Raw genomic sequence first — 26,910 nt, 5'->3', positions numbered from 1 at the left:
GGGCGGGGCGTGGCGAGGGGGTGGGGCGTGTCGCGGCGGCGGGCGGGGGAGCGATGCGCGCCGCGGCCTCACGGGCGGTGGAATTTTCTTCCGGGGTGCGGCCCGCTCGGGGGGTTTCGCTTCCGGGACGGTGCTGCGGGCCCTTCCCACCCCCGCCAGGTAGGTACCGGCGCGGCGCGGGCCCAGCGAGCCGGGCAGGGCAGGGCGGGGCGGGGCGGGGCGGGGCGGGGTGGGGCGGGGGAGGCCCCGCCCGTGAGGCGCCGTCACGCCCGCGGGTCGCGGGGGGGGGGGGGGGGGGCGGCGCGCCGCGCCCCGCCGCCGACCCCTCCTCCTCCCCTCAGGGCCGCGGGCGGGGGCCGCCGGGCCCGCTCCCCTCACCCCCCGCCACCCCCCGTCCCTCCTCGGGGGCCCCGCGGTCCGCCCCCGGCCGGGGGTTTCATCTGCCCCCCGGGGTGAGGGGCGGCCGGGTTTGGGCCCGCCTTCCCCGGGCACCTCCCCCCGGGCCCCCCCGGGCTGGGGTCTTGAGGCGCCTCTCCGCAGCTGTTAGGGCTAAAAATGAAGCGTAATGGGCAGGCGCAGGCCTGGGAGTTACGGCTTGGGAGCGATTTCGGGGGGAACGAACCGCGCAGCGTTAGGTTCGGTCTTTGAGCTGAGGCGGGGAGGGGCGAGAAAGGCAGCGTCTGTCAGCTCAGTTTGGAAATACCGTTGGTTTTATCTTCGTTAAGGTCCCATCATGATTTGAAAGTAGTCGAGGTGACTGGTCGCGGTTAAATGTCGGGCCGGAAAGCCGAGACTTTTCAGTTCCACCTTCTCTATCCAGCTCCCCAGCCAGACAGTTTTCTGACAAAGGATATATTCAGCGGGAGCATCGTCTGCTGGCAATGGTCCGTCCCAGCTTTTTACGAGGGCCTGGTGGATCGAGAGTTTCTCCTGGTCTCGGTAGTTGCACTTGCCTCACAGGGTGAAAGGCTTTTTCTGAGATAACTAAGTCCAAGTCTCAGCTGGCGACACTTTAAATTCTATTAAAAATAGATAAGTGTCTCCGTATGTTCTCCATGAAGAGCGCGGCTCAGCAGGAGATCCCGCTTAGCCTGCAGGTAAAGGCTGAGATGACGAACTTGCAGTCCGGCGCCAGGAAAGGCAAAAACGGAGATGTCGTTGCGCTGTGGGCTGAGGTGCATGAGCTCATGATAGACCCCTTACACAGGAGGACAGAAATCCTCTTCTGACGAGGGTAGTTTGAACCAAGAAGATAGCTTCAGCCTCACCAGCCTCTGACTGAGGTTGTCCCCAAAGCGTACCATAAAATGCCACTTCCTCGATCCCGAGGTAAGCAAAGCTACGTGGGCCCTTTTCTCCTGCCATCAGCAGCAGATGGATTTTTCCCTGCCTTTGGAGCAGGAGCTTGCAAATAGTTTTTTGGACTCCCCTCAGAGCAGCTGACTTCTGACTGGGGCCATACACAGCCACGCTCAGCAATTAAGATCTGATTATTATTTTTTCCCTTCTCTTTCTGTATGTCCTGAGCTGACCCCCTGAGAAACGAACGGTCGGCCTCTGCCCCAGCCTCGCCTCCCTCCGTGAGCCTACCTGGGCGCTGGCTGCCTCCACAGGGGTGTTTCATCTCGCAAAGGATGCCCGCCCACCTTGCCTTTGCTTGCCTTCCTTAAGAGAATGCTTTGGGGTCTATTGCATTAGAAACTGGTGGTCTGGGAAGTTGATGAGATTACAGGTTCCCCAGTCCTGTAAAAATTTGCACATGCTCGATGTGATTTCGGCTGTGTGAGCATTCCTAATCTTATAAGGGAGACAGCTCATTTGAGGAAAACCCTGCCCGTGTTTAAATGCTGTCGGGTTACTGCCAAGAGATCCCAGCCCCTTAAGAGAGGGAATGACCTATTCAGGTTATTTGCCCTTCCATTTTTTATTTTAATGACCATCGGTGCAACACAAACACTGAGCAGACAGTGGGGAAAGATCAACCTGATAAGATTCGGTGTTTCTCTGTGGTTTGGGATGGGATGTCACCTAATGGTTAGCTAATGCTGCTGCTGTAACCTCCAGCAAAACAGAGAATGACGAAGCTGATGTTTTTGATTGTGCTTGGGAGAACCCAATTCCTCCATGCTACATTTTTTCTCTCTTTTATTTTTTCCTTCTAAAGGGGAAGGGGGCAAAAAGCTTTCAGACCTTCTTACTACATCACAAGAAAAAAGGAAAACAGCAAGATACCACCCCCGTTTCCTCCCCTTTGCGTGTTACTTGTAACATTACAGGTAAGATGTCGGATTTTCTATTTCACCTTGTTCTGTGCATTTGAAGTTCTGGTCTTAACGTTGCGTTTACAGAGACCTGTGCCCTATAGTTCCTTGATTTTTGTGGGTTTTATTGCTTTCTTCTAAAGATAGGGGAAGGGGAGAAGAAGCCTTCAGATGTGGCACTGTTAAGCTGCACCTTGTGAAGTCCTGTCTGCCCCTGATCTCACCTACCCCAGAGACACGCAGCCATCCGGCCATTTAGTAATCTCTTTGCACGACTTCACAAGATTGACAGGCTGTCCTGTGGCTTCAGGTTTAGTAGCATATTTTGCCAAGTTTGCACACAGTCTGCTTGGGCACACGAACATGCACTGTCCTGCAGCATTCATAAATTAAAAAAAAAAAGCCCTTTAAAGGCACACTTTCCTGTGTGCTAGTCCCTTTGATTCTGAGATTTCTCAGAGTATGCACTATGAGCGTCAGTATTCCCGGCCTGCCTGAAATTGTTTTGGTATCTGCAGCACTCTGCTTAATTGACACTTCAGATGCCATCCAGCTTGGAAGCTCTTCATGCCACAAGTGGTCTTTAATAAACTTACTTACTTTCCTTTTTTTTTTTTTTTTTTATTTTTGGGTGAGTTTATGTCTAATTTTGGATCATTCTGAATTTTTACCATATATGGTCAGGGCTCCTCTTCAAACTTTGCCAAAATGAAATGTGATGATTATAGAAAAATGAATTATGGAAAGGGAAACTAGGAGAGCTAGTTTGTTAATCCCCATTGTTCATAAGTTGTCTTTTGCTGTGTGCAGTATCTCAATCTACACAAACACCAGCTTCTTTTGCCAGAGAGTCACTTGTGCCCAGTGGATGGTCTGATAAGTTGGTGTTTAGAACTGTATTCTGTTCTTTTTCTTTTGCCATCCTGTTCTACAAAGGATGGATAACAATATTGCTTTCCCTTTTCAAAGTGCTTAGAAGGTACAAGTGCTAAGTATTTTAATCCATTATGCAATCAGTTGCCTATTTTTAGTACCTGAACCATTTTTAATGTTCTTTTTACAATGCAAATGTGCTTTTATCGAGGCTGACAGAACGAACTGTTTCGAGCACTTAAGCCACAGGGAATGGGGATCTATTGGGGACTGGTTTAACATAACTCTTGTGAAAGGTGGTGTATGGCACATAAAGATCAGAGAACTGCTGCGAGGCACTTGTAAATTAAAGGGTGAGAGAGTTCTCTAAAAATCCCAGTATTTCAAACTGCATGAAAGTAGGTGAAAACTGTTTTAAATGCAAATGATAGACTAGCTCTGTTAACGATGCTATTTTTTCCTCCCTTTCCAGTAGGGTTGTGCACCTGCAACTGGGACAGCCATGGAGAAGAGTGGGAATATTCAGCTGGAGATTCCTGACTTCAGTAACTCTGTCCTGAGCCACCTGAATCAGTTACGCATGCAGGGTCGCCTGTGTGACATCGTGGTCAATGTCCAGGGGCAAGCTTTCCGCGCTCACAAGGTGGTGCTGGCTGCCAGCTCGCCCTACTTCCGTGACCACATGTCCTTGAACGAAATGAGCACCGTTTCCATTTCTGTCATCAAGAACCCTTCCGTTTTTGAGCAACTCCTTTCCTTTTGTTACACCGGTAGGATATGTCTGCAGCTGGCTGACATCATCAGTTACCTAACGGCTGCCAGTTTCTTGCAGATGCAGCACATCATAGACAAATGCACGCAGATTCTCGAGGGAATTCATTTCAAAATTAACGTGGCAGAGGTGGAAGCGGAATTGAGCCAGACCAGGACAAAGCATCAGGAGAGACCACCGGAGTCCCACCGGGTGACGCCAAATCTAAATCGTTCTCTGAGCCCGCGTCACAACACCCCAAAGGGGAGTCGCCTGGGTCAGGTTAGCACGGTGCTGGATATTCGGGAGCTCAGCCCACCCGAGGAGTCCACCAGCCCCCAGATAATTGAGCAGAGTTCAGACGTGGAAAGCAGGGAGCCCATACTACGGATTAACAGAGCGGGACAGTGGTACGTTGAGACAGGAATGGGAGACCGTGGGGGACGGAATGACGACGACGTTCGGGTGCTGGGAGGAGTACGCATTAAAACGGAGAACCTGGAGGAGTGGCTCGGGGCAGAGCATCAGCCGTCAGGAGAAGATGGGAGCAGCGCTGAGGAGGTCACTGCTATGGTGATTGACACCACGGGCCACGGATCGATGGGCCAAGAGGCTTACGCGTTAGGGTCCTCCGGTGCCAAAGTGGTCAGGCCAACCAGCAGTGAGATTGACAGGTGAGTTTTCTTTTAACTTAACTACTGACCTTGGCTGTAAGAGGAGATTGTGCAAGATTTTCACTTGGCTGGGTTGGTCGCTTTGGAATGTTTCCCCCTTCTATCTCCTGCGGCCATCTCAAGCATAAGCACAGAAGGAATTTTCTCCCTGGTGTTAGGAAGTGTTTCCGGTTTGGGTTACAGCATTTTGGGTGGGTAGTGATCAGACCAGGATCTCCAGGTACAGGCTAGCTTGGGAAATAAATTATTAGCACTTAGAGGTGCATAGGTTGGAATCTCTGCCTCTTGGTGTTTCAACTGAGGTGGCATTTTTGTCTCAAGAGGGTGTTCAGTTCAGCCTCAGTAGATAGTGGGCTCAGCCTCAGAATTAACGAGGTCACATACAGGATGTGTTACGCAAAATGTCATTGCAATGATGCCTTCTGGCCTGAAAATCTGGGGGTGGTTCTGTGTGAGAAACAAGCCAGTTCACCAGCTGTAGGTCAAGAGGCAATTTTCTTCCTGGTGGTCCAGGACAGCAGTGGGTTGTGGGTTTACATCTTCTGAAGCAGTTGAAGTGGGGAGCCCATTGGCCTCCACTGTTGTTTTGATTGATATGGAAGAGCAGAAAGCCTTTATTGAAAATAAGTGGTGAAATCTGCTGTATTTTGATTCTCCATCCATCTGCTTCCCCTCCACGCCAGCGTTTGTTTTCTCGCCCTTAGCTCAGGCCAAAAAATGGATCTGATAAAGGGCAGATCTGTTGTGTCTGGGGTGTTTGTATTTGTGGCGCTTCCCTTCATATCTGCCTCTCTTCTCTTCTAGCTCAATCCCTCTGGTCCCATGGGGGAACAGCTACCTGGAAGCAGTGGATATTCTGTCACTTGTCACTTAATAAATCAATCAGTGGGAGTGACCTTGAGCTGACCCTTGGGAGAGTGATCCTTTCCTAGTTCCTTAACTCTTTTGCACAGATCAGCTAGCCTCCAGCATCTCTTTTTGCACTGCACTCCATATCCACTGTTTCCCACCTGGAGCCCATCACATCATCTTTGTTTCACACTTGAAAAGGGGAGGAGGACGAGGGCCGTGAATGAGAGGTGCCCTTAGAGAAATGTTTTTTTCTCCTCTTGTACAGTTCCTGAGTCACTGGGCCCATATCGAGTTACTAGCGATAGCATCCAAAAAGTTCTGTGTTGCTGAACTGGAAGCCAAATGACTCAGTTTTATTTTTCAGATGTTGAGACTGAAACCACAGACCAGTATGACTTGGTTTTTCCTTAATACTTGCGCTGTTCCGCCTCCTGTGTGTTAGCTGGTGAGGATGAAGAGATGCTATACAGGTGCCTCTATTGCTCACCTGTTGTTCTAAACACCGTAGTGACCTGATGCCCATTAAAAACTCCGTTTACACTCTTCCCCCACCCCACAGATTTAGCCCTTCTGGCAGCATGGTTGCTGTGACTGAGCGGTACAGATCAAAAAGCGAGTCTCCCGGGCGGATGGATGAGCCCAAGCAGCCCAGTTCCCAGGTAGGCAGATCAAGAAGTTTGCAAGTAAATGTTGGTATTGAAGGTGAGGGGGACTGTGTTGTGATGAAGTGTATAATATTTTATAATTGCAAGCAATACTGTTTGTGAAACAAGGACCTTTTACTGTTGCAAAGGGTTTAGTTGCTCACACTGAGAACGTATGCCGTCAATATCTGATTTAAAATTGATTTTGGCTGTCATTTGGGATTTCGGCCAGATACCTGGCTAGATATGAGGAGGTTCTCTCATTGTCTGAGGGCATAAATATGAACTTTCATTCTGGGCAGGCCACCAACTCCTGAGGAGAAAGCCCATTTGCCTCCAGAGTTGGATCTGCCCTGAAACACTGGCAGCAAATGCCTGAGCTGAGGGAGGAGGTGTTAGTTGGCTCCTGTGGAAGACTGAGGGGTGACAATAGCTGAACCTTTCCATGCTAGTACTAAAACCATTCCAAAAAGCACTCCAGGCCCTACACCAGTATATCTTTAGGGTGGAGTGTCAGAAGACTGTGGATTTGTACAGAGGTCTCCATCTCATACCCAAGGGACTGTGTTGCATAGCAGAATTTGCAATGTAAAGTAGCTCTGAATTCTCTGCTTTCTTGGGGTGTGGGCACAATTTTGGGGTAGGAGGGAGAGATACGCAGAGATGCAGGAAGGCAATGGGCAATAGGGTGCAGCAAGGTGGAACACAGTGGTACTACCTGTGCCTAATAATTTTGATCTATTTTTTTGTTGTTGCATACAGTCAGTATCGCAGTGCCACTGTAGTGCAAGTATATCACCCAATACTGTGTAGAACGACTCTTGTGCGCCTGGCAGATAAGTAATGTGTTGGTTTGTAATCAAATGACTTTGCTGGAGGCAGGTGAGGAGTTACCAGGCTGCTTTGCCCTTCAGTAAGGCTGAGTGAAGCAAGGGGAAAGAGATCGTGATTGCTGTCTGCTGACTTTGTAACACACTTCTGTAAAACAAAAGATACCTTTTTGTTCCTATTTTGCCGAAGCTTTGTTTTGTGTCCTCAGAAAACATCTAGAAAATTTCAGGTCAAACTAACCCTCTAGGGCAAATGTGACATACAAAGCAATTTTAGCTCTATTTACAGAAAAGCTGCTATTATTTCTCCATCGTGAGATAGCCTCAAATGTAAAACCATAGGCTTACAAGTACCCGGAGAAGTATCATCACCTTCCACTCTTCTGGTATTGCCATATCGATGCTAAAAATAGGCTGCCCATGATTTCTGCCCGGTGGCAGTGGTAGAGTGGAAAGAAAGTACCATAGCTTTGTACATTTCCTTTAGTCCCGAGCAGCTTACCAGTGCTCGTACAGCTGGACTTAACATCATCTGGCACAGTTACACTGCTGCTTGCGCGTGCACAGCCCTGGTTCCTGGAAGAGAGGCCCTCCTGCTGTTACGCTAGTTGCTTGTCTGCGTTTGGCATCATTGGGAAACAGTGTAAGACTTGGAAGTGCAAATACTGCATCCTCCAGCATGGAGGCATTCAGGAGACTGTCTGTTTGTGCTCATTCTGAATATGATAGCCAGAAGCGGCTGTCCTAGAGCCCAGGCTTGCGGTTCAGGGTTACCCTTGGCTGTTTGTCTTTCTGGCTTCAGAAAATAATGAGGAGTCAGCTAGTCCTTGCTCTGTGACTTGGGCCAGGCGTGCTAGCTCTCTGTGCTGCAGATCCTCCCCTACAACGCTGTGGGGCTGGGATGGGTTACACAGCCATTTAGGCAAACATGATTCATTATAAAATGAATCCTGAATGACAGCTGAATAAATGCCCATGTAAAGTGACACCTGAAGAGTTTCAGATATGATTTGTAGTTTATTCCACCTTTGTTTTACTGCAAGCTCATCAACTGGCTTCTTTTTTTAACCATTAGTAGGTTAAACAGAATGCAGTATACAGTATTTTAATCACACTGGCCCAAGTGTTTAAAAAAAGTAGCATGTATTGACATGTTTGATCCACAACTCAATCGGTGGCTAAGCACCCTCCTGACAAGGGCTGACTTTTTTTCCCCAGATCTAGTGAATGACTTGGCAGAAGGGGCTGCCACAGCAGAGGTTTCTAATTGATTGCTCATTTGTCTTCAGCCCCAAGGCTCTAGTTAAGCACTTAAATGTGCGCTTGAGGTTGGAGACATTAGTGCTGCTGATTTCGAGGTTTGGCACATGCTTCAGTGCTTCACTGGCTGGACTGGGGCCTGATCTTCTTTCCTGTGATTTGTCTTAGGCTGCTTATTATTTAAATCTCTGTTGTTTCCTTTACAGGGGGAGGAATCGGCCATGCTTGGAGTGAGCGGTTATGTGGAGTATCTCCGGGAGCAGGAGGTTTCAGAGCGCTGGTTCCGGTACAACCCACGGCTCACTTGTATTTACTGCGCCAAATCCTTCAACCAGAAAGGCAGTCTGGACCGGCACATGCGTCTCCACATGGGCATCACACCTTTTGTCTGCCGCATGTGTGGGAAAAAGTATACCCGCAAGGATCAGCTGGAGTATCACATCCGCAAGCACACAGGCAACAAGCCCTTTCATTGCCACGTCTGCGGTAAAAGCTTCCCTTTCCAGGCCATCCTCAACCAGCACTTTCGCAAGAACCACCCTGGCTGTATGCCTCTGGAGGGGCCTCACAGTATCTCCCCTGAGACCACTGTCACGTCTCGGGGGCAGGCAGAGGAAGAATCTCCTCCACAGGAGGAGGCTGTTGCTGTGGGGGAGACGGCACAGGGATCTGTGTCCACGACTGGGCCAGATTGAAACACGGCTGCAGAGTCTGGGGAGAAAGGACCATCTTCCCATTTTTGGCTCTAAAGAGTCAGCACCAACCTGGCAGGCTGGTACTGTAATTAGTGCAATGCCACCACTGGACAGAAAGAAGCTCCCAAGATGTTGCCAAAATAGAAAAATCTTTCTCTCTCTCTCTTTCTCTCACACACACACCCCCCCACACGTAGAGTGTTAAAAGTTTTTCTCCCTTGTTCCTCCTCCTCTTGGAGAAAAACAAAACAACTGTGTCAATCAACTTCTTATTCAGGGATCAACAGGATTTTAAATTTTTTTAATGTTCCGTAGTGATCTGGGACGAACAGTCATTTGTATTTCTCGACAGCGTTTTGGCCCAGCAGCTAGGTCCCACTGGCAGTACCGGCCGTCAGCCATGCAGACCCAGTGAGCTTAGCGTGCAGGGCTGCTCCTTGTCATATCTGCTGGTCCAGCTCAAGAGGAGAGCAGGGGCAAGGTGCTGTTGCCTTCCTCCATTCCCCAGGTAGTTGCCACGTTAAAGAAAACAAAGACTGTCCTGGTGGAACCTGCCTTGCCCAAGAGTATTTATCCCTGTCTTATTTTTGGTGTGTCTCTTTTTACCTTTTTACTGAAACTATTATTTTAGGGCTTTTGGCTTGCCCGCTCTAGGCGTGCAGCCTCAACGCCCCTTGTTAAAAGCGGGCACGGCTATAAAGCGATATTCTAGAGGTCAGCAAAATTTGAAGCGCTTCGGCTACTGAAAGTGAAATTTAGCAGCTGTGAGGTTTGCATTAGACTCTGATGCATTGGGAGAAGGGTTGGAGGGGTCTTTCGGAGGAGGTTGTCCTTTGCTGTTGCTGATCTGGAGAGTTCAGAGCACTCTGACATCCTGACTGGTGCGCTGCTGTGCTTCAGGTGTTGCTGAGCGTTAGGAAGAGTTTTTCTGGACTGGCTGAATTGTGGAGTTAGAGGCTGGCTACCAAAGTCGTCCTTCACCCCTACTCCCTCCTTGACACGCACTTGATCTTTTTCAGCAATATGGTATACCGAAATACTATCGTCCCAGCTGAGCAATCGTAGGTGGTTGCTTTTAAACATGTTTCTACAAACTAGTTTGATAACTTTTTTATCAATGAAATGCAAAAAGAAAACCCTACTTTATTTCCTCATAACGGTTCAGGAAACTTAAAAGTGAATGGTTCCTACACAACTCTGTCCCCTTGCATGGACTTAACCTTTTGTATTCTAAGCAGCTCTGATGTTTAGAGCAAGTTAAGCAAAGCCGGAGAGACATGCCTGCGTTGTGTATTGTAGGTGTTTGCACGTGCTTACGTGTTTCATAAACGGAAAAGCATGGGACAGGTAGATAAGTGCAAATATCTTGACATCTTTTGAAGAAGTCTTTTAAAAAATATGCAATACTTTAAGAGTTTTCTCTGGTTCTGATGCCGAGTTGTTCATGATGGAGGGGGAAAATGAATGACAGGTTGTGCAGACTGGGTTTGGGAGTGGACATTTGGTCGAAGGAGTTCTCTTGAGGATGTGTAACATGTACAATAAGGAAGGATGAAGTCCTGATCCTTAAGGTGATGGGAGGAACAATGAGACATTGAAAAAGGAATACACTTCATCTTGCTCTGGCAAAGCAAGGCAGGTGAGCAGTTAGAGTGTGGGCTCGGCAGGCAGGAGACTTAGCAAGTGAAAATAAACCCTGCTCCACAGTCTGACTGCACAATTTTGGGCACATGGAAACATCTCCAGGTCTCTCTTTCCACAACTGCAAAATGGGACTTGGGATCATTTTCCTGCCCCTTTAAAGGGAAGAATTTGGAGAAGGGTGATGTATACTAGCCTCACTTTATATATTTTTCTCTTTTATAAGTGAGGGGTCTTACTGTTCCTCCCATGTCTCTCAAAAAGCAGATGTGGCTCTAATGTTTTTCTGTGTGGGGGGAAGGGAAGGGCTTGGAGCCAGGATCGCATGTAATGAGGATGTGCTCCTAAGAGAGGAACCTTTGTAGGTGTTCTGAGTCGGGCACCTGCAAAGTACATTTCATTGACCATTTCAAACAGGAAAACTGATATTTCACCTTCGGTTTCCTTCTGTCCCTTCTTCCTCCTCTCCTGTCAAGTGCATCGTCACACAGTGAATGATTTTCTAAGCAGCCACCCGAGGAACCAGCCCCACTGGGTTTCCTGTCGAAGGTCAAACAGGATTATACTGAAACAGTAAGGTTTCCAGAGAGCAGTCACAGAAGATGAGAGATAAGAGGGTGGCTAAGGTAGGTTTCATTGCAATTGAGGTGCGGAGGAGAGGAGATGTGCAGAGTATGCTGCTTTAGTCATAGCTTTTGAAGTTACCAAAAATCAAAAAGAAGAAAGTTAAAAACTTTGAAATCCTATCCTGTTCACACTAGAGAGCATCAAAAGTTACTTTTAGTTGCTTAAAAGATTTTTAAGTGTTTTAAAATAGAACTTTTAAAAGAATACTACCAAACTATAAAAACATAAAATTATTTATATACATATATTATATATAAATATAGTGGGAAAGTTTCCCTGCTAAGCTTGCTGTGAAGAGAAGGGTGAAGGTGCAGTAACTGCTATACAAGCAACATTTTTCTGAAACAGATGGCAACCGATCCATCAAAGCATAGTGATGAAGGGCTGACATAAAATGGTGAATGCCTTTATTCGTATGGCATAGCTGTGAGTTTGTTGAGCAGGTTTTTGTTTTACTGTATCGATACTGTGAATGGAGGAGCATCCTAACAGTCCAGGATGCCAGCAGTGCGTCCTGTTTTGCTGATTCACTACTTTCAATTGGCCTGGTGAAAACCATGAAATTGGTCCTTCATATCATACTGGGCTAGTCTGAAAACAAAGCTTGTGAAAGGTTTTTATTTTTTCCTCTCTTTTTTTTTGGTGCAGAGGTTGCCACTGTATAAACGATCATTTCTGAATGCATGCAAAAGAGCCAATATTCTTGCCCGGGCCTCACTGAGGTGAAGTTTATAGCTTGTAGCTAGAGTCAGTATAAGGTATGGTAGTGGGAATCATTTTAATATTATTTCTGTACATTTAATGGATGTATATGTGTATGTATGTGTGGGAATCATGGTGTCTCTAATGTTTTCTCGGACAGCGCTGAAAGCAGTTTAGGCCTATCTGCACTAGAAGATGGAACCAGTTCAGAAGGAATCATTTATTAAACTTTTCTTTCAGTGGTTGACTTCTTCAGTGCAGATAAGGCCAAGGTTTGAGAAAAGAGGGGTTGGAGGTCATATATGGTATGGAAGAACCTCATGTGAATTTTCCAGCAGTGGTGTAGCTACTTGGAGCTGCTTTCCGTAACAGAATGATACCATCTTTCATTGCCTCTCCATTGGCAAACCATATAGCTCTTTACGGTTGCACCAAAGCTGTGGAGAATCAGATGCCAACTTTTCAAGTGCGAATGCTTCTGTGATGGGTTGAGGCACAGCTTTGCATTTCCATGTCTAGCTGCAGCTTTTTCCCCCTCTGCCAAAACTGTGATTTCAACTGTGATTTAAGGAGGATGTGAAGAGAACTCTGTCGTATTTTAATACCTCTGTACGTAACATTTCTGTCTGCTTCAGAGTTGGGGCTTACTAACCCATTTGCTTGCCTCAGGCAACAAGGGGAACATACTGTTTCTGCGGTTTTCTTTCCCGGAGGGGGAACACATTTCTTAGTTCTTTGCTGCGGCAGAGAAACCTTCTAAATGTGAAGTGTTGCAGTTATCTCTTTGAGCCTGCAGAAAGCCCCGGTGCCAAGTCACAGCAGAGTGACGTGACGGTTCCCGTGGCTGTTCCCTGCTGCTGCCAGGTTCCCTGTGAATAGCTGTGAAAATAACTAGAATTGTGTTAATACTGTGCTGCTGCTTTGGTGAAAAGCTAAACCTCTTCCTCTTGGGAGGATGACCGATGTGAAGCTGGGAGAGGGAAAAAGCAGAAGGTCTTTTTGCTCTCTTGCAATGGGAGTATGTGAAAGCAAACTGTGCTTTTTATTTCCAGCAGCTAGATAGAGAGGAATGAATGAGGAGGCTTTATGAAATGTGAATTTATAACAGGAGGCTGCGAACACACTTAGAGCCACTTAGTAAGATCCAGGGATATCAGCCTGGTAGGAGTCAGAGCAGCCGATGCAGATGGGCAATCCCTCACTTGTCCTCCCAGCATTGTCCGGCCATCAGGTTCAGTCCTTTGACTTACCTGCATCTTCTCTACAATATTTTCAAGCTGTGATCTGTATAATGTAACTTTCAGAAGTTTGGCTGGCTGAAGGGCAGGAAGAATAGAAAGCGCTTTGTGTCTCTGCTGCTGTTTTAAATCCAGCCGAGGTCGGTGGTGACTGACTGTTCCCATCTGACAGCTCTTCAGAGCTGGAACTGCATTTGGAACAAGCTGTGATCTTGCTGAAAAGCGTAGTGGGGCAGGCTTGGTGGGGAGGGCACAGAGCCAGGATTTCGGTCCTCTGTGAGATCAAGGTTGAAATAAATGGACAGGACAGATCTCCCTGCTTGTCCTGCTCTTGTTTTGTGACAGCTAGATGACTTTGTTTTCCAGGGCAGGCCGTCCCACACCTCTACGCTGTAGTAATTTCACTTACAAGCGTGATGCCCAGTTTGATAAATGATGCTAAGCAGTCCAGTCTTCAGGCAGAGTTCTTCTGCCACCTTTGGGTGATTCAACCCTAACGATGCATTTGCAAGAGCAGAGTTGTAGCTTTTATTTGCTGCTGACTTCATCTCTCCTGCAGAACCCAAGGTATAAATAGAAAGACAGCTGAAAAGGTGCACTTTATTTGGGTGGAAGGTAGCTTGTGAGGTGGATGGAATCATGCATCTTTAAAACCAACAAAAATTAGCACCCCTTAAACTTAATTATTTAAACTTTATAAAATTCTCCTCTTTGATCCATGACATGCCTGCCAATTTAGCCGTACCAGCAGCCAAGTGTTTCTGCAGATGAGTGACACCAAATGCTGTTCTTGCTCTACTGGAAATATTTGGGGGATGGGAGAAGTCAAGGAGCTGTAACTCAGGAAACTTCTAATTTTTGTCAAGGTTTGGGCTCCAAGTTTCCCCTGGGAGCTGAGCCCGTAGCCAGGGTTGCAGTCAGAAGGTCTGGGGTCTTTTGATGGAGCTGCTGCTGACCACCAGCGTAGCCTCATCTGGTGATAACGATATTCTGAGAGATGAGCATTACTCCTGTCATGAGGTGAGATCCATGCACAGAGCTTTGACGTCTTCAGTGGAAGGTCCTAAAGAGGATCTAAGTATCTTTATTTTAATCATTGTCATTCAAAGGATATTTTAATATAAAATACATACATATATATGTATGTACATTTTTTATATATATATATATATTTGTAACCAAATAAAAGCTAGAACTATGCAAACACTACTGGCTGCTGCTTGAAACTAATGTCTACCAGAACATTATGGGATAGAGTAGATTTGTTGGGGTTTTTTGTTTTTAAATAAAATGCAGCAGACCAAAGTTTTGCTGCAGTTAGTCTTACTAGAAACTTAGGTTATTCCTAATCTGGAACCCACTCAAGTGGGTTATAAAATTATCTGAAGAGTCCTACCATCTCTAAAATATTTCCATCTGCCTTGAAATTATTGCTGAAAGGCTTTCTTTTGCCAAACATAGGAAAACACAGAGGCTGGAACTAGGAGGGATTGAATGTGATGTTTGGGATGATAGAAGAGAAGTAGAATCAAGGAAGGACTGGGAACATTTTCTTTTGGGCATAGGATTGAGTTGGCTTCAAAGAATCTTCCTACTTGTGAAAATGTCCATCGCTAGGATGGAGGCAGTGATCGAAGCATCACCAGGCTGAATTCTGGTGCTGGTGGAGGTATTGGAAATCTTCCCGCTGAATCTGATGGTACCAGACTTTATTCTGCTGGGAGAAATTTAATGTGGTTTCTACCGTTTCTTTGTGTCAGATGCGATCTTTGCTTTTAGGATTAACTACAATATATCCAACTGTAATCTTCAGTGACCTTTGACTTTTTATTCCTGGGACTATAGAAAATTCAGGTTTCCTGTAACATTATCCTCATCCCAACTGTGAACAAGTTACTACTGCTTCTTATAATTTATTGTCTTTCTGTTCCTGAACGTCTGGGTGATCCAGCTGTTCACCAGCGCCACCTTCCAGTGCTTCATTAGCTTTTATGCACAGGGAATTGTTGCAATGGATGAGTTGACCACGCTAGTTGGAAGAGTAGAAGCCTTTGGAGAATGACTTTTGCTTCCTCTAGCTGTCATTAGGGAGTGCACACACACATACCTGTATATACATATATATGTATACATATATAAAGTGTTTCAATATAAACTCATTTAGCATTATTCTTATTTAATTTATATTTTAATCCAGTTGTAAACCAAAGTATTACAGCTTGTGAAATGATGTGTCTTGGAAATAGGAGGAACCTTTTAAGATGGGAGCTCTGAAAGATCTTTGCTGACAAAAACATGGATATGAATAAGACTTAAGAACTTGTGCTGCTGAATCCTAGAGATTTGCAGCCTTGGAATGATTGAAGACGTGCTGGGTAAAGTTTGGTGGTGGGGAGGTTACCATTTTAAAACACTGCTGGTTGTTTTTTTCTCATCCAGTATAACTTGGTATTGGAGGAGTTGCTACAAGAGCAGTACCACGGGGCGTCTGATGGAGATGAGGCGCGTGGTTAAAGCTAAGAGGGCGATGTCAGGTAGTGCCGTCTGCTTTTGGTGTCTTCTGTTCACAGTTCTGCATTGAGGTGTGCTGGGTTCAGCTCTGGGCATCTCAGTACCACCTTGTCGAATGACCCTGCAGGGAGCTGGTCAGTTGATGGTTTGAATGAGTGCATTAAAAGTGTGACTCGGCAGTGTTTCTGCTGCTGGACTTCTCCAGCAGAATCACTTTGGAGTCTGCCACCCTGCTGTGCCTGCTGGTCACAAAACCTGGGGCTTCTGCCCTGCCTCTTGAATTGGGATGCTTTAAGGAAGCATGAGGACTTGCTTACCAGAATGCCTCAAGGAAATCCCCTGCGAGGGAAAATGAGGCAGGAATTTAGGTGCGGGTTTGCGGAATCTAAAGCGATTCCATATGGTCCTCTGCCTGACCCCTTCCTTACAAATGCAGGGTTTGGATGAATTTTTGTAAATGCATGCAGAAAAGATAGGCCAGGCTGTTTCAGTGCTGGCACTGCTTCTGCCTGCATCCCCTTTGGCTTGCTGTTTCTTGCTGTGGTATCTAATAAGGGTTGGAGCTGAGCAGTGTTTGTTGAGATGGAGTACAGCAGCCACTGAACCAGGTGCTCCTGGGCTTTGGCTCGTCTGTGCTGTCAGAGCGATTAAAGCAACTCATGAAGTGGGGTTCAGGGTCTTCTGAAGGCTTGGAAATTGGAGTATTTTTCATGGTACTTAACGTTTTTGTAGGAAAACAAGTATGTTCTGGCAAGCCTAGAAATAAAAAAGGAGAAGACAGCAAATCGGACTGTAGTCTGGCACAACTGGGAGCTAGAGAGAGGAAGCCACAAAAACAGCTGCTGATGTATTTAGTGTCTAATTTATAGTTTTAGAAAACCAGCCGTGGATATTTACTGATGTCTAGAGGTGGTTGGCATTTATTTTAGTAACTTCTGTGGAGGTGCATGTTCTGCTGTCACCAATGGGAAGAAAAAATGAGTTCAAAGATAAAACCTTGCTGATTCTTCTGTGCTGGGGAGTAATTGCCTTTCCAAGGAATTTGCAAACACTAAGAACAAATTCACCTCTAACAATCTCCCGCAGGCTTGACAGTGGCTCTGATTCCTCTTGCTCTTCTGCTCAGCCCACACGCTAGAGTCTCTTTTTAAGCACGGTGATGGTCCACCTACCTTTGTGGGTCGAGTAAGTTCATTTAATACTCCCCAGCAGGATTAGTGCATACTTGCACTCTGCCAACCACATGCAGTACAATTTTTAGCTACTAGATCTGGCAAATATAAAAAGACTGTAAGACAATCTATTTCTAATTGTAGTCACCAGGTACTGCAGGTTGAGTACAAGACCCCCTCTGTGCCGCATGCTGTACCAGTGCATAGGAACATCATCCATCACATCAAATTCCTTTTGATTGAGGCATCCTGTAAGCAACCTCAGTGCAAAGGTGCTTCTCAGGGCAGCTGTCAGGAGAATCCCGTCAGGAGATCCCGTCTGGCTGCTGTGTCAAATAGCAGTTGCTCTGATAAACCAGGCAAAAGAAAAAGGGAAAGAAGGCTCAGGAGAAGAGAGGTACCTTAGACCAAGCACTGGCTGCTAATTGGGCAGAAAAGAGTTATTTGATTGAGACAGTGCTCTCTATGTGGAATTTCTGTCATATTTTTTGTTCAAATAACTTTCAATAACATATATATGGTTTTGGTTTTTGTTTTTTTAAAAGGTAGCCCTTTCCACTGAAAATTTCCCAAGTCGATTATTAAGTAGCAGTAGTGTCAGTATGCTGCATCCAGTGACTTCTCAGTGTTTAGTGGGTAGGTGACGATATGTAAGCTGGAGACTTTGGGTGAAGGGGTTGTGAATCCATGCTGCTGGCTGTCTTTCCCTATAATCATTATAATGGCTTTGGGACATGGACCAAAAATGCTGCTTTTTGTTTTAAAGCTTTAATTCTTTTCATGGAAATGTTGAAAAATCTTACCTCCCTCCCCAATTATTTTTATGTTCCGTTTAGTTAAATTCTCATCTGGCATCAGTTTGTGATCTAAGAACAATTTCTATAACACCTGTGAGTAGGACTTTGTAGGACTTTGCAGATCACAGGAGGTTTAAAACCTGTGGCTGTAGGAGGTGATGTTTGTAACATGGTTTTTATGCTGCCATTGAAGTTGGGAGGGATGAGGAAGGGTCTTTGCAGAGAGCCAGTCTCTGTTGCAGCATGGATTGAGTCACTGGGCACCAGTGCCTGCTTGCTGGGGTCTGCCAGGTTAGAGGTGCAGGTTGGATTTTCTTTAGGTATTTTCCTTGTGGCTTCCCATTGTGCGAGCGCTTCAGCTTCCTGCTTTGGTAGCAAACAGCAGACTCTGCTGCCTTCAGCATTGGGAACACAATCAGCACTGAAGTGGTGCGTTGGGAGCCTGCGGGGGAATCTTGGGAGGGGAATTGTGTGCCTTCAGAACCAAAAAGTAGTTGGACTTGTCAAAGGCTTTTGCGAATGAGGAGTTAAACCTGCTTTTGGCATGGTGGTGGAGCAGGCCTGGGTGTTTTGGCTGTTAACATGTATTCAGATCCTTGTTTTTGCAGGGTGAGATGGGCCATTTCAGAAATCTGGGCAAGGAAAAGCGGTAGCATTTGAACCCTGTGTTCTCATTCCAGGTCTCCACTGAGAACCGCACCAGGTATGTCAATGCCATCAATGGGATGGAGGGAGAGTTGTACAGCATCATGTTAGGTGGCTGGGGTGTGTGTGTGTTACACTGGGGGGTGCCAGGTGCCCCGTGCCAGAGATAACCCAGGTAAATGGGCATCTGTTGAGACTAGTAGGATGGTGCAGTGTTCCCAAAAAGTGGTCTTAGCCGTGCCCATCAAGCCTGCAGGGTAGCATACTCTGCTATCAGCACAATTACCGATTTAGTGTGTCATGCATGTTTGTCTTTATACATTGACTGGCAAACTCAGAGTTTTCTGATAAGGCAGTGAGTAGTGTAAGAGGGCATTCCCCACAGGAAGGGAGGGAGAGTAATGTGGGATTTGTGCCCCAGCCAGAGCCCAGGCCTTTTAGTCCTGGGGCAGAGAGCTCCAGACCTGTTGCTTATCACCAAGGGAGGTGACTGAGGTAGGTGGTCTTCTTTGCTAGAAGGAATCTATCACATCTGCTGGAAAAAAACTGCATGTGGGGGTCTGCGGTAATTCTTGCTGGGAAATCAGTTACAGTACTGGTTATATTCCAGCAGAAGAATAATTAACAGAATAATTCTTTTTGTTAAAAAAAAAGCGTTAATTCTAATCTGGTGACAGTGACCTGCTTACATGATCTAGCGTGTGATTCACAGCAGACCTCTTACAAAGCTGATTTTATTTCCCCAGTATCTCTCTACAACCGCAGACTCGTTGCAGTCTGTAAATGGGAAGAGGCCCTTTTCCTGTGTGCTGCCGAGCGCTCTAAAGGATTCAGCCCACAAAGCGATTGAAAACAGCAGCACTTCCACCATGCAGATAGTTTGCCCACATTAGCCAGAGTTTTTTTAGCTAGCCAGCGACACGCCATCTCGTTCTTCCGAGCCTGAGCTAGTTGTTGTAGCAGGGAAGGGGTCTGCAAAGTGCAAACAGAAATAGCGAGGAAAGGAGGTTGGCTTAACAGGGAGGAGGGAGACAGCCAAAATATGAAGAGGGCTCATCTGTTTTCAGCACTGGCTGGGGCTGTTGGCACTGGAAACCAACAGGAGGTATTGGGTAGAACAGGTGAAACGACAGCAAAGCATCATTAGGAAGAAGTGTGCATGTGCATCTAGCACATTGTAGGTGCTGTGGGCAGGGAAATGCCAGTTTTAGAACCTGCATGTATTAGGAGCATGCAGGAAACCCTGCTGTCTTGGGAGGCAGGTGTGCAAAGATACCTATACCCTGTCCTGTAATATTAGAGCTGAGCATCACCAGTGTTTTCCATCCTAGAGCTGTGAACAGTAACAGGAAAATGAGTCAGTCCCTGGCGGAGGCAAATTTGCTGCGCGGATTTCAGAAAAGCCCTTGGAAGGAACTGAAGGGGGGGCAAGTGAAGGCTGGAAATGGGTAGTACCAGACAGATTTCAAAGTGCCATTTTCTGAATGTTAGGTTTTCTAGCGTGTGTTTAAGGTGTTGAAGACTGAAGTTTGCTTTTGTTTCAATACTCTCTCCTTTACCTATGTCATTTCTTCTATTTGCAACTCAGCAGCCAAGGGGAGGGTGCAGAGAAGACGGAGCCAAACCCTTCTCAGAGGCACACAGTGGAAGGAGCAGCAGCGGTAGGCAGAAGTTTATACAAGGGAAATTCAGGTTAGGTATTACAAGACATTTTTTCACTGCAAGTATAGCCAAACAGTATTCAAAGAGGTTGTCCAGAGAGACACTGAAATCTGGAGAAATACGCCAAACTTATCCAGGCAAGACCCTGAGCAACCTGCTGGAAGTTAGCCCTGCTTTGAGGGGGGAGGCAGGGCTGGGACCCAAAGGCCCACCCTTCCCACCCTCCCTGTCGCTCCCCTGGAGTATAAAATATTGCCCCACCACATTATGCTGCACTGCATAATACAAAACAAGGGATAGAGGATTTTATCCTACCAATGTGTTTCCAGTTACGATTTTTTTCATTTATCAATGAATCATCCGTGAAATAGCATCTTGTCTGCCATGGTCTGTGGAGAAGTCCAGCTGCTCCCCATACATGAGTGCAGCCTCCAGGTTCCTGTTTCCGTTAGACTATGCTAAGCTGTATTTTTGTTACCTTTATTTTAGTATTATCATGTAAAAATGGGCAGCTTTAATGGGCTTCCTAGTTCATATCAGTTAAGCTTTTGAAACATATTCAGGTATCTTTTAAATACTGCTGTGTAAGTTCCTTTTTTAATCTGACATATTCTGATTTATTATTTTACTGCAGCTATCTACAGCAGTACTTAAAAAAATCAGTGCATTAATTTTTTGCAGACTGTCAGCTATGTTAAGCCTCCAGTTTTACTTGGGTTTTATCAACGTACTTAATCTCTTCCCTCTCAGATCTACAGTTAAATGTCTTCATTATTTTTTATATTGCAGTGAAGCTTATTTATTTAAACCTTCCCATTGTCTTTGCAGTTAGACCCAATACCATTGGCTATGAAGCTGTGAAACTAATTAGAAATGAAAAATGAAGCTAGATTGGTTAGTTTTACTGCTGGTTGTAAAATACAGAAAATAGCAGCATAAAAGGAGAATACAATTGAAATTACTCAGTCTGGAGCGAAGGGGAGGAATCACAAAACTATGGCTGAGAAACTTCTTGGAAATGAGTTTTAACCTGATCATGTCACTTCACTGGTTCCCCACTTGGTCAAGTTTAAAAGCTGTTTCTTGAGACCGAGAGGTTTGTCTGGGGTCCGTTCGTTCATCTATGTGTTTAGGGCATTGGTTTGATAGGGGAGTTTGTGCTCCTGTGATGTTATTTTCTTAGAGTTTACACATCTAAGGAAACTCTATGGATTACTGTGAAGCTTTTATTTAATACTTCATTGCATGTCAATTGGTGATGGAACAGAACTCTTGGCTGAAAGAGGCAAGGGCCAGTGGGGAGGAGGAAGGTGCCATTCTGTCATGGAGGCTGGCAGCTGTGGGTTACACTAACAAAAGACAGACAGTGCAATTTGCCCGCTGACAGCTTTGATTTTGGCAAGAGGTGTGAAGCTTTGTCACCCCTGCGCCTGTCCCCTGCCCACGGGCTGCTTTCAGTTGGCTGCACCCATGCCAGAGTCAAGGTGAATTAGTCCTAAGTTTGCTCTGTAAAAACACGGGGATGTTTGTTCACACAGGCTGTCATCGCTGTGTGTGTTTACAGGCTGAGGGCAAACTGGATCTCTGATGGAGATGCAGGGAATGATACTGTAGGTGGTGCGCAGGTACTTCTCTCACATGTTAGAGGGTTTCCTAAGCCAGGGTTATGCTGTTGGGGGAAGCAGCCCATCAGGATTGTGGGTGAATTTGGGATGAAAAGCAGAATTTTGTCACACCCTTTGCTTAAAACTAATTCCTTTTGGCTCCTCTGAAGTGCTTGCCTGGGCAGAAAGCTGACGTGTGACAGCTTCCAGGGCTATGTTGTCACAGGGCAAAGTGACTGGGAAAAGTATTTTGAAGTGAAAGCGGACTATTGTCATTCAAATAATGCATGTTTCTTTTGTGTTTGTGTATGTAAAAATTGCTGACAGTTAGGACAGGCCAAGGAGTGCGAGAGTGATCCTTCTTGGTGGCAAAACAGGGACTTTTCTGAATAAGCTCTTTTAAAAGCTGAGTTATGAAGAGAATAATACGCAGCCGTATGTTCTTGCGGTAACGTATTCCTCACCTTGTGCCCCAGGCTTACGGGCAGGGTTAGCAAAGGACAAGAGAAGACTCTATCAGAGGTCATTTCACAGAAATGAAAGCAAGCTCTTCAAAGTACTGCTTTTGTTTGAAAAGGGAAGGGAACGGAGGCGGTTTTCCCCTAAGCCTCTGCTACCTTAAACACTAGCTGAAGCTCCCATGAGCTATGTCCCCTCCTTTCCCCAGCGTCACCCCCATCTTTCCTGTAAAACACTGTGAATATGACACCGGTAGCTCTTTTTAACGTTTCCATTAAAACTGCTCAGAGCATGAAATGCTGTCCTATGCTGTCATGCAGTGACGCTGTAGCAGACAAGATGTGACTGAGGACCCTGTTCAGCTGAACAATAACCCCCCAAACAGGGACACTGATGATTGAGCACTTCCTTGCAGAGCAGTGGAAGAGTATTGTAACAAGAGTTTAACAATGTAAGTGGCTTTATATAGCAATTTGCTAATCAAATTTGATTTCATAATGAACTAAACTGACAATCAATTTCTAAAATATAAAAGCTTCTTAGAGGGAATAGTCAAGTATGTCTTCAACAGAAAGATTTAACTAGGATAACTTTTAATAGAGCACAGGATTTTTTCCTTTTTTTTTTTTTTTTTTTTTTTCTGAGCAATCACTCCAGAAATTGAGTTGCGTTAAGCAGCAGAAGATTCACAGGACAGTAACTACCTCTCTCTCTCGGAGTGCTGAGGTTACCACGCTACACACTCTATCAGCAAAGCTTTCACTTAAACCAGATTTGTTTTCCTTACCTCTGTTTCAGAAATGCAGGTCTGCTCTGTAAAGTGACTCTTATGAAAATGGCATCTGGCAGGAGCAGGGGGAAGCCTTTTGGGGTCCATCGTCCCTCTTTGCCGCCAGTTTCTTGCTGTGACCCTTGCAGGTTTGCTCTGGGGCTGCGACAGTTCAGGGTGGATTCGTTACTTCACCTATTCTGTGTAATAGTGAACTGTCCTGCAGGCCCAAGACTGCGGGCTCAGCTTCCTGCACTGGGAAATTAGTTAATGGTGTGGAAGGTAAGAGGAGAATCCATCTCCCTCCTGTCTCCAAGGGAGCAGGCAGCAGTAAAAAAAAAAAAAGCAATAAAATAAAATACAAAACACTTTTATATGTTGTTCATTAGTCAGCAGATCTGACTCTGCAAATTTATATATATATATATACAAAAACACATACAGAGAGCAGATCTCTCATGTCAAAAGGTGCCATTTTTTTTCCTAAACAGAGTCCCTTTCCAAACTAGAACAGCACTTTAAATAGGTTCCTTTTAAAAAAAGAAAAAAGAAAAAAAAAAAAGAAAAAAAAAAGAAAAACCCTTTACTGAAGAAATGCACTTTAAATCCTAACATGAGTATGGCTGTTGCTGGCTTTTGACACAGCTGTACAGGTAGGTGGCTTCTTGTCAGCCAGAGCCCAGGAGGGAGCGACGTTGCCAGACCCTGGGCTGCCATTGGCAGCCCAAAAACTACCACAGCTCTACCTCCCGCTCCCGCAGCCCTCCCGGCCTGGCGCTGCCCCTGCCCACACTACAGACAGGAGTTTTCACCGCAACCGCAAACCTGGTTGCAGCTCAGCCGTGCTGTAGCACTAACAGGACTGGCATGCATGAGCCTGTTAGAATACTTTTGTAATCGGTCAATAAAAACCCACCCTTGCCTGTAAAGAATATTTAAACCCCGTTCATAATAGGTCAGAAGTTACAACACAGCAGATGGCCCATCCACCTGCACAGGGGTGAGCTAAGTTGAACGAGCAAAGCCACAACGAAGTTGTTGCTGGGATTGTGGGTTTTTTTCCATAACATGGATATGGAGCCCTAGTCAGTTCAGCTTTTTTTTTTTTTTTTTTTTTTTAAATCCAAGTTTGCCTGTCCCACATTGATTCTGCTCTGAGCTGGTTTGCAGAGTAACCATTTGTAAGAAGAATTGTGCTGTCACCTTCAACTGTTGACCTATAAATCAGACTTTTTAGGACAGGTGTCCTAACACTCAAAACTTACTTTCACAGTTAAGAAATTTCCTGCTGTACTAATTATTCTCTCTCTCTTTTTTTTTTAATTAATTTTATTTTTGGTTGCAATCCTTATTTCAAGAAGAAAAAAAAAGTCAGTGTTCACACTAGTCTGCAGTAGGTTGAAGAGTGATCCTGCTGCATGTAACTTGTGGATATCAGACTGTTCTTAAACGATTTTACAAGCTGGTCCTCCACCAGTGCTTTCCTTTTCCTCTTCCAGTGGGAGCTGGCAGAATGAAACTCTTTGGAGGGGCCGCCGGCTCTGTGCCCAACAGCTTACAGAGAGGGCCAGCGCTGCTGGAGGGGGGACAGGCAAAGGTGGTAAGAGAACCACAGTTGGGGAAGGGGGAAATCAAACCAAGGTAGAGGGGACTGTACAATTGCATTGAAAGCAGTTTAGCAAAAAGCGCTCTCATTGGACAGCTTTAAGAACAATGTGAATGAAAACTTAGCAACTTGGGTAGGAATCTTTGAAAATTCTATAAGTGTATACTTGAAATACTGTTTGTATTAAAAAAAGAAAAAAAGAAAACAAATTGCATTTTCTTCTTTCTTTTAACACTGTGTAAAAGAACATTATGCATGTGAGTGGTTTGAGAATTAAATGGTTTAATACTCAGATCCTCGTCCGTGTCTTGTTGCTGACTGGTCTGATCTGACATCGATTTTCTCTTTGCTGCCCGCTTCAAATCAGCTGTGGTGCGAGAACCTGGTCCCTGCTTGAGGCAGCTCTGCTCGGCCATAAGCTTAGCAGCATGGGAGAGGCTGGGCAGTACCAGGCTGCTTTTCCCAGCATCTTAAATGACTTCTGTCCTTTTTCAATGAGCTTTGTCTCACCATTTCTGCAGGCTCAGTCCTTTTCGGTCTCACCAGGTGCAGAAAGCACTATGCTCTCGCTGCAGGCCAAGCGCCCAATGGCTGTTACAGCAAGCGGGCTTTCCCGACTGCCGATGGCAGGTGGAGCATTTTGGTTCGATGCCATGCTAGGGAGACCCAGGCATTGCCTCAACCCTCCTTTTGCAACCAGCCTCCACCTCCGCAGCCTGGAGCACAACCGCAAAGGCAAAGGTTACAGGAGGAGATTGTACATTTCTGAAGCTGCACAATGAGGTAAGCAAGCAGAAGATAGGATCCAGCAAGAAAAGCTACAGTGGTGACTCCCAGAGTAGGACAAGGAGAGGAAGAGCTGCTTTCTGAACTCTTAGTGATTTCCAAAATGCTCCCCCTATTCTTCCAGGGCCCCAGCTTCTGCATTACATACACAGCTGCTTTCCAAGGCGTTACTCCAGGCAAGCGTGTCAGCACAGAAGGGGCAGGTGCTTTACAGGTCTCTTAGGCGTGTAGGGGACCGACCGACACAGCCCCGTAATAGAACAGAAATGGTGAGACTCCGTGTCCAAACCACACACCACTTCCAACACACACGCTCAAACCTTCCTGCTGGGGAACAGGAGAGATAGTTCTGCAAACCCCCTAACTGCTTCCAAAACTACAGACAGAGCAACAAAACATCTTTTCATACCAGCTCTATCACAGATTGGCACATCTAAGTTAACTCCCTGGTTGCTTGGCTTGCTGTGGCAATTCCTGCTGAGAAGAAGCCATTATAAAGGCGGATGTTTCACTCGTTCTACAAAATCCAGAGTAAATTGCACACTAGGGACTGCCATCTATTGGTGTTTTAGCAACTGTCTGCACACACCACTTCTGTAACATACTGACAACAGGACAGGACTGCGCTTTCACTGCTGCTCTTGTTTTAAACAGCCACCCTAAGTGCAGAAGTCTTAGCGGAAAGCTCATCACATATTCTTCTGCATTTTCAAGACAACCCTGTCAGAGGTCCTACAGCAGTATGGCCACTGTGCGTGGACCAGAGGTCAGATGACACATGTGACATGGCAGCAGGCCAGGACACCTCAAGCTCTAGGAGTAAACTTGAAGGTGAAATAACATATTTTTAACAGAGTTACAGATATTGGTTACCTTACCTGGGCATTGTCACAGTTCATGCTACAGTAACTTTTAGCATGGTCCTAGTTTTAAGTCTTAATACTCAAAAAGACAGATTCACAGCCTTGGCTATGCAAGGTTTTTAAGAGCAACTGCTTAGCACTCGGTCACGTCAGAGCTGTTGGCAAGTAGGGCTCCGGTGTGTGGCAGCTCTTCCACCTACCAGCTGTGCCACACAGAGCTGTGTAAAGATGTCTCTGGCCCAGCCAGCACATGCCATTTGGCTGCTGCTGTTCCACTGACTGCTCCAGCATGGGGCTGTTCTGCTGGGACCGGGGAACAGAGGGAAGGGCCCATTTGTTGAGAAAGGAAAGTTTAAATAAGTCTAGGAGGTGACTTAGTGAAAACTGTCCATTCAGAGATCAGTTTGTTACATACAGATCTATAGGTTTTTAATGAACCAGGGGATCAGAGTTACAGTTTGAGGCCTGAAAGGGAGGAGGGTTGGATATAAGAATGACAGCAATCCTGGACTCAGGTTTGGGTGCCTCAAAAATACTGGTGCCAGAAAAAATTCAGCTTCCCTTTGAATGAAGGATGGAGCAGGTGAAGTGCCCTCTGAGCCACCTCACCTGACACAGCAAGGAGGAGCGGTTACAGCCCAGCTGGATACAGTCCCTCCCTGCAGCTTGCACCAAACAATAAGACCAACCACCCCAGGAGCAGCCCGGGCTTCATGGCAATACCCTACTGCCCCTTTTCCAGAGGCAGAGGAGGGAGAGGCGAGGCCCTGAGAGCCCCTTTAGGAGCAAGGGTCGGCTATTCTGCCCATGAAGATAATGGTGTTGAGGGAGGCTTCCCGGATGAAAAGCAGGAAGGGCCTGTTGGCATTGAAGATTATTCTGTTCATGGGGAAGGAACGTCCGGAGACAGTGACAGCTGTAGCAGCTGATGCCTCGCTGCCTTCTTCATTCACCTACCAACCAAAAGAGAAGATGGGATTAAGATACG

The 26,910-nt window shown here is 46.1% G+C and overlaps 2 protein-coding genes across 5 annotated transcripts in view; one reads left to right on the top strand and one right to left on the bottom strand.

Moving 5' to 3' along the window:
- The first annotated feature begins 32 nt into the window (after positions 1-32).
- ZBTB37 (zinc finger and BTB domain containing 37) lies at positions 33-23,305 on the top strand. 2 transcript variants are annotated; one of them, XM_075038650.1, is made up of 5 exons: positions 33-159; positions 2,165-2,276; positions 3,610-4,559; positions 5,971-6,070; positions 8,352-23,305. In XM_075038650.1, the coding sequence occupies exons 3-5, from the start codon at positions 3,637-3,639 to the stop codon at positions 8,838-8,840; spliced, it is 1,512 nt and encodes a 503-aa protein (XP_074894751.1). In that variant the 5' UTR covers positions 33-159; positions 2,165-2,276; positions 3,610-3,636; the 3' UTR covers positions 8,841-23,305. The 2 variants fall into 2 exon arrangements, with proteins under 2 accessions (XP_074894751.1, XP_074894750.1); XM_075038649.1 differs by having other exon boundaries at positions 147-159; positions 3,607-4,559.
- A 2,669-nt stretch (positions 23,306-25,974) lies between these two features.
- RC3H1 (ring finger and CCCH-type domains 1) overlaps positions 25,975-26,910 on the bottom strand; it is an 81,788-nt gene continuing 80,852 nt past the window's right edge. Inside the window, exon 7 of one of the 3 annotated variants that reach the window (XM_075038633.1) lies at positions 25,975-26,875. In XM_075038633.1, coding sequence (XP_074894734.1) covers positions 26,702-26,875 — 174 coding nt within the window. In that variant the 3' untranslated portion in view covers positions 25,975-26,701. The remainder of the gene's footprint in view (positions 26,876-26,910) is intronic. The other 2 variants (XM_075038631.1, XM_075038632.1) reach the window with 2 other exon arrangements.

The sequence above is a fragment of the Buteo buteo genome, chromosome 10 (genome assembly GCF_964188355.1).
Source record: "Buteo buteo chromosome 10, bButBut1.hap1.1, whole genome shotgun sequence".
In the NCBI taxonomy this organism is placed as follows: Eukaryota; Metazoa; Chordata; class Aves; order Accipitriformes; family Accipitridae; genus Buteo; species Buteo buteo.
This window is presented reverse-complemented; position numbering and strand designations above follow the sequence as displayed.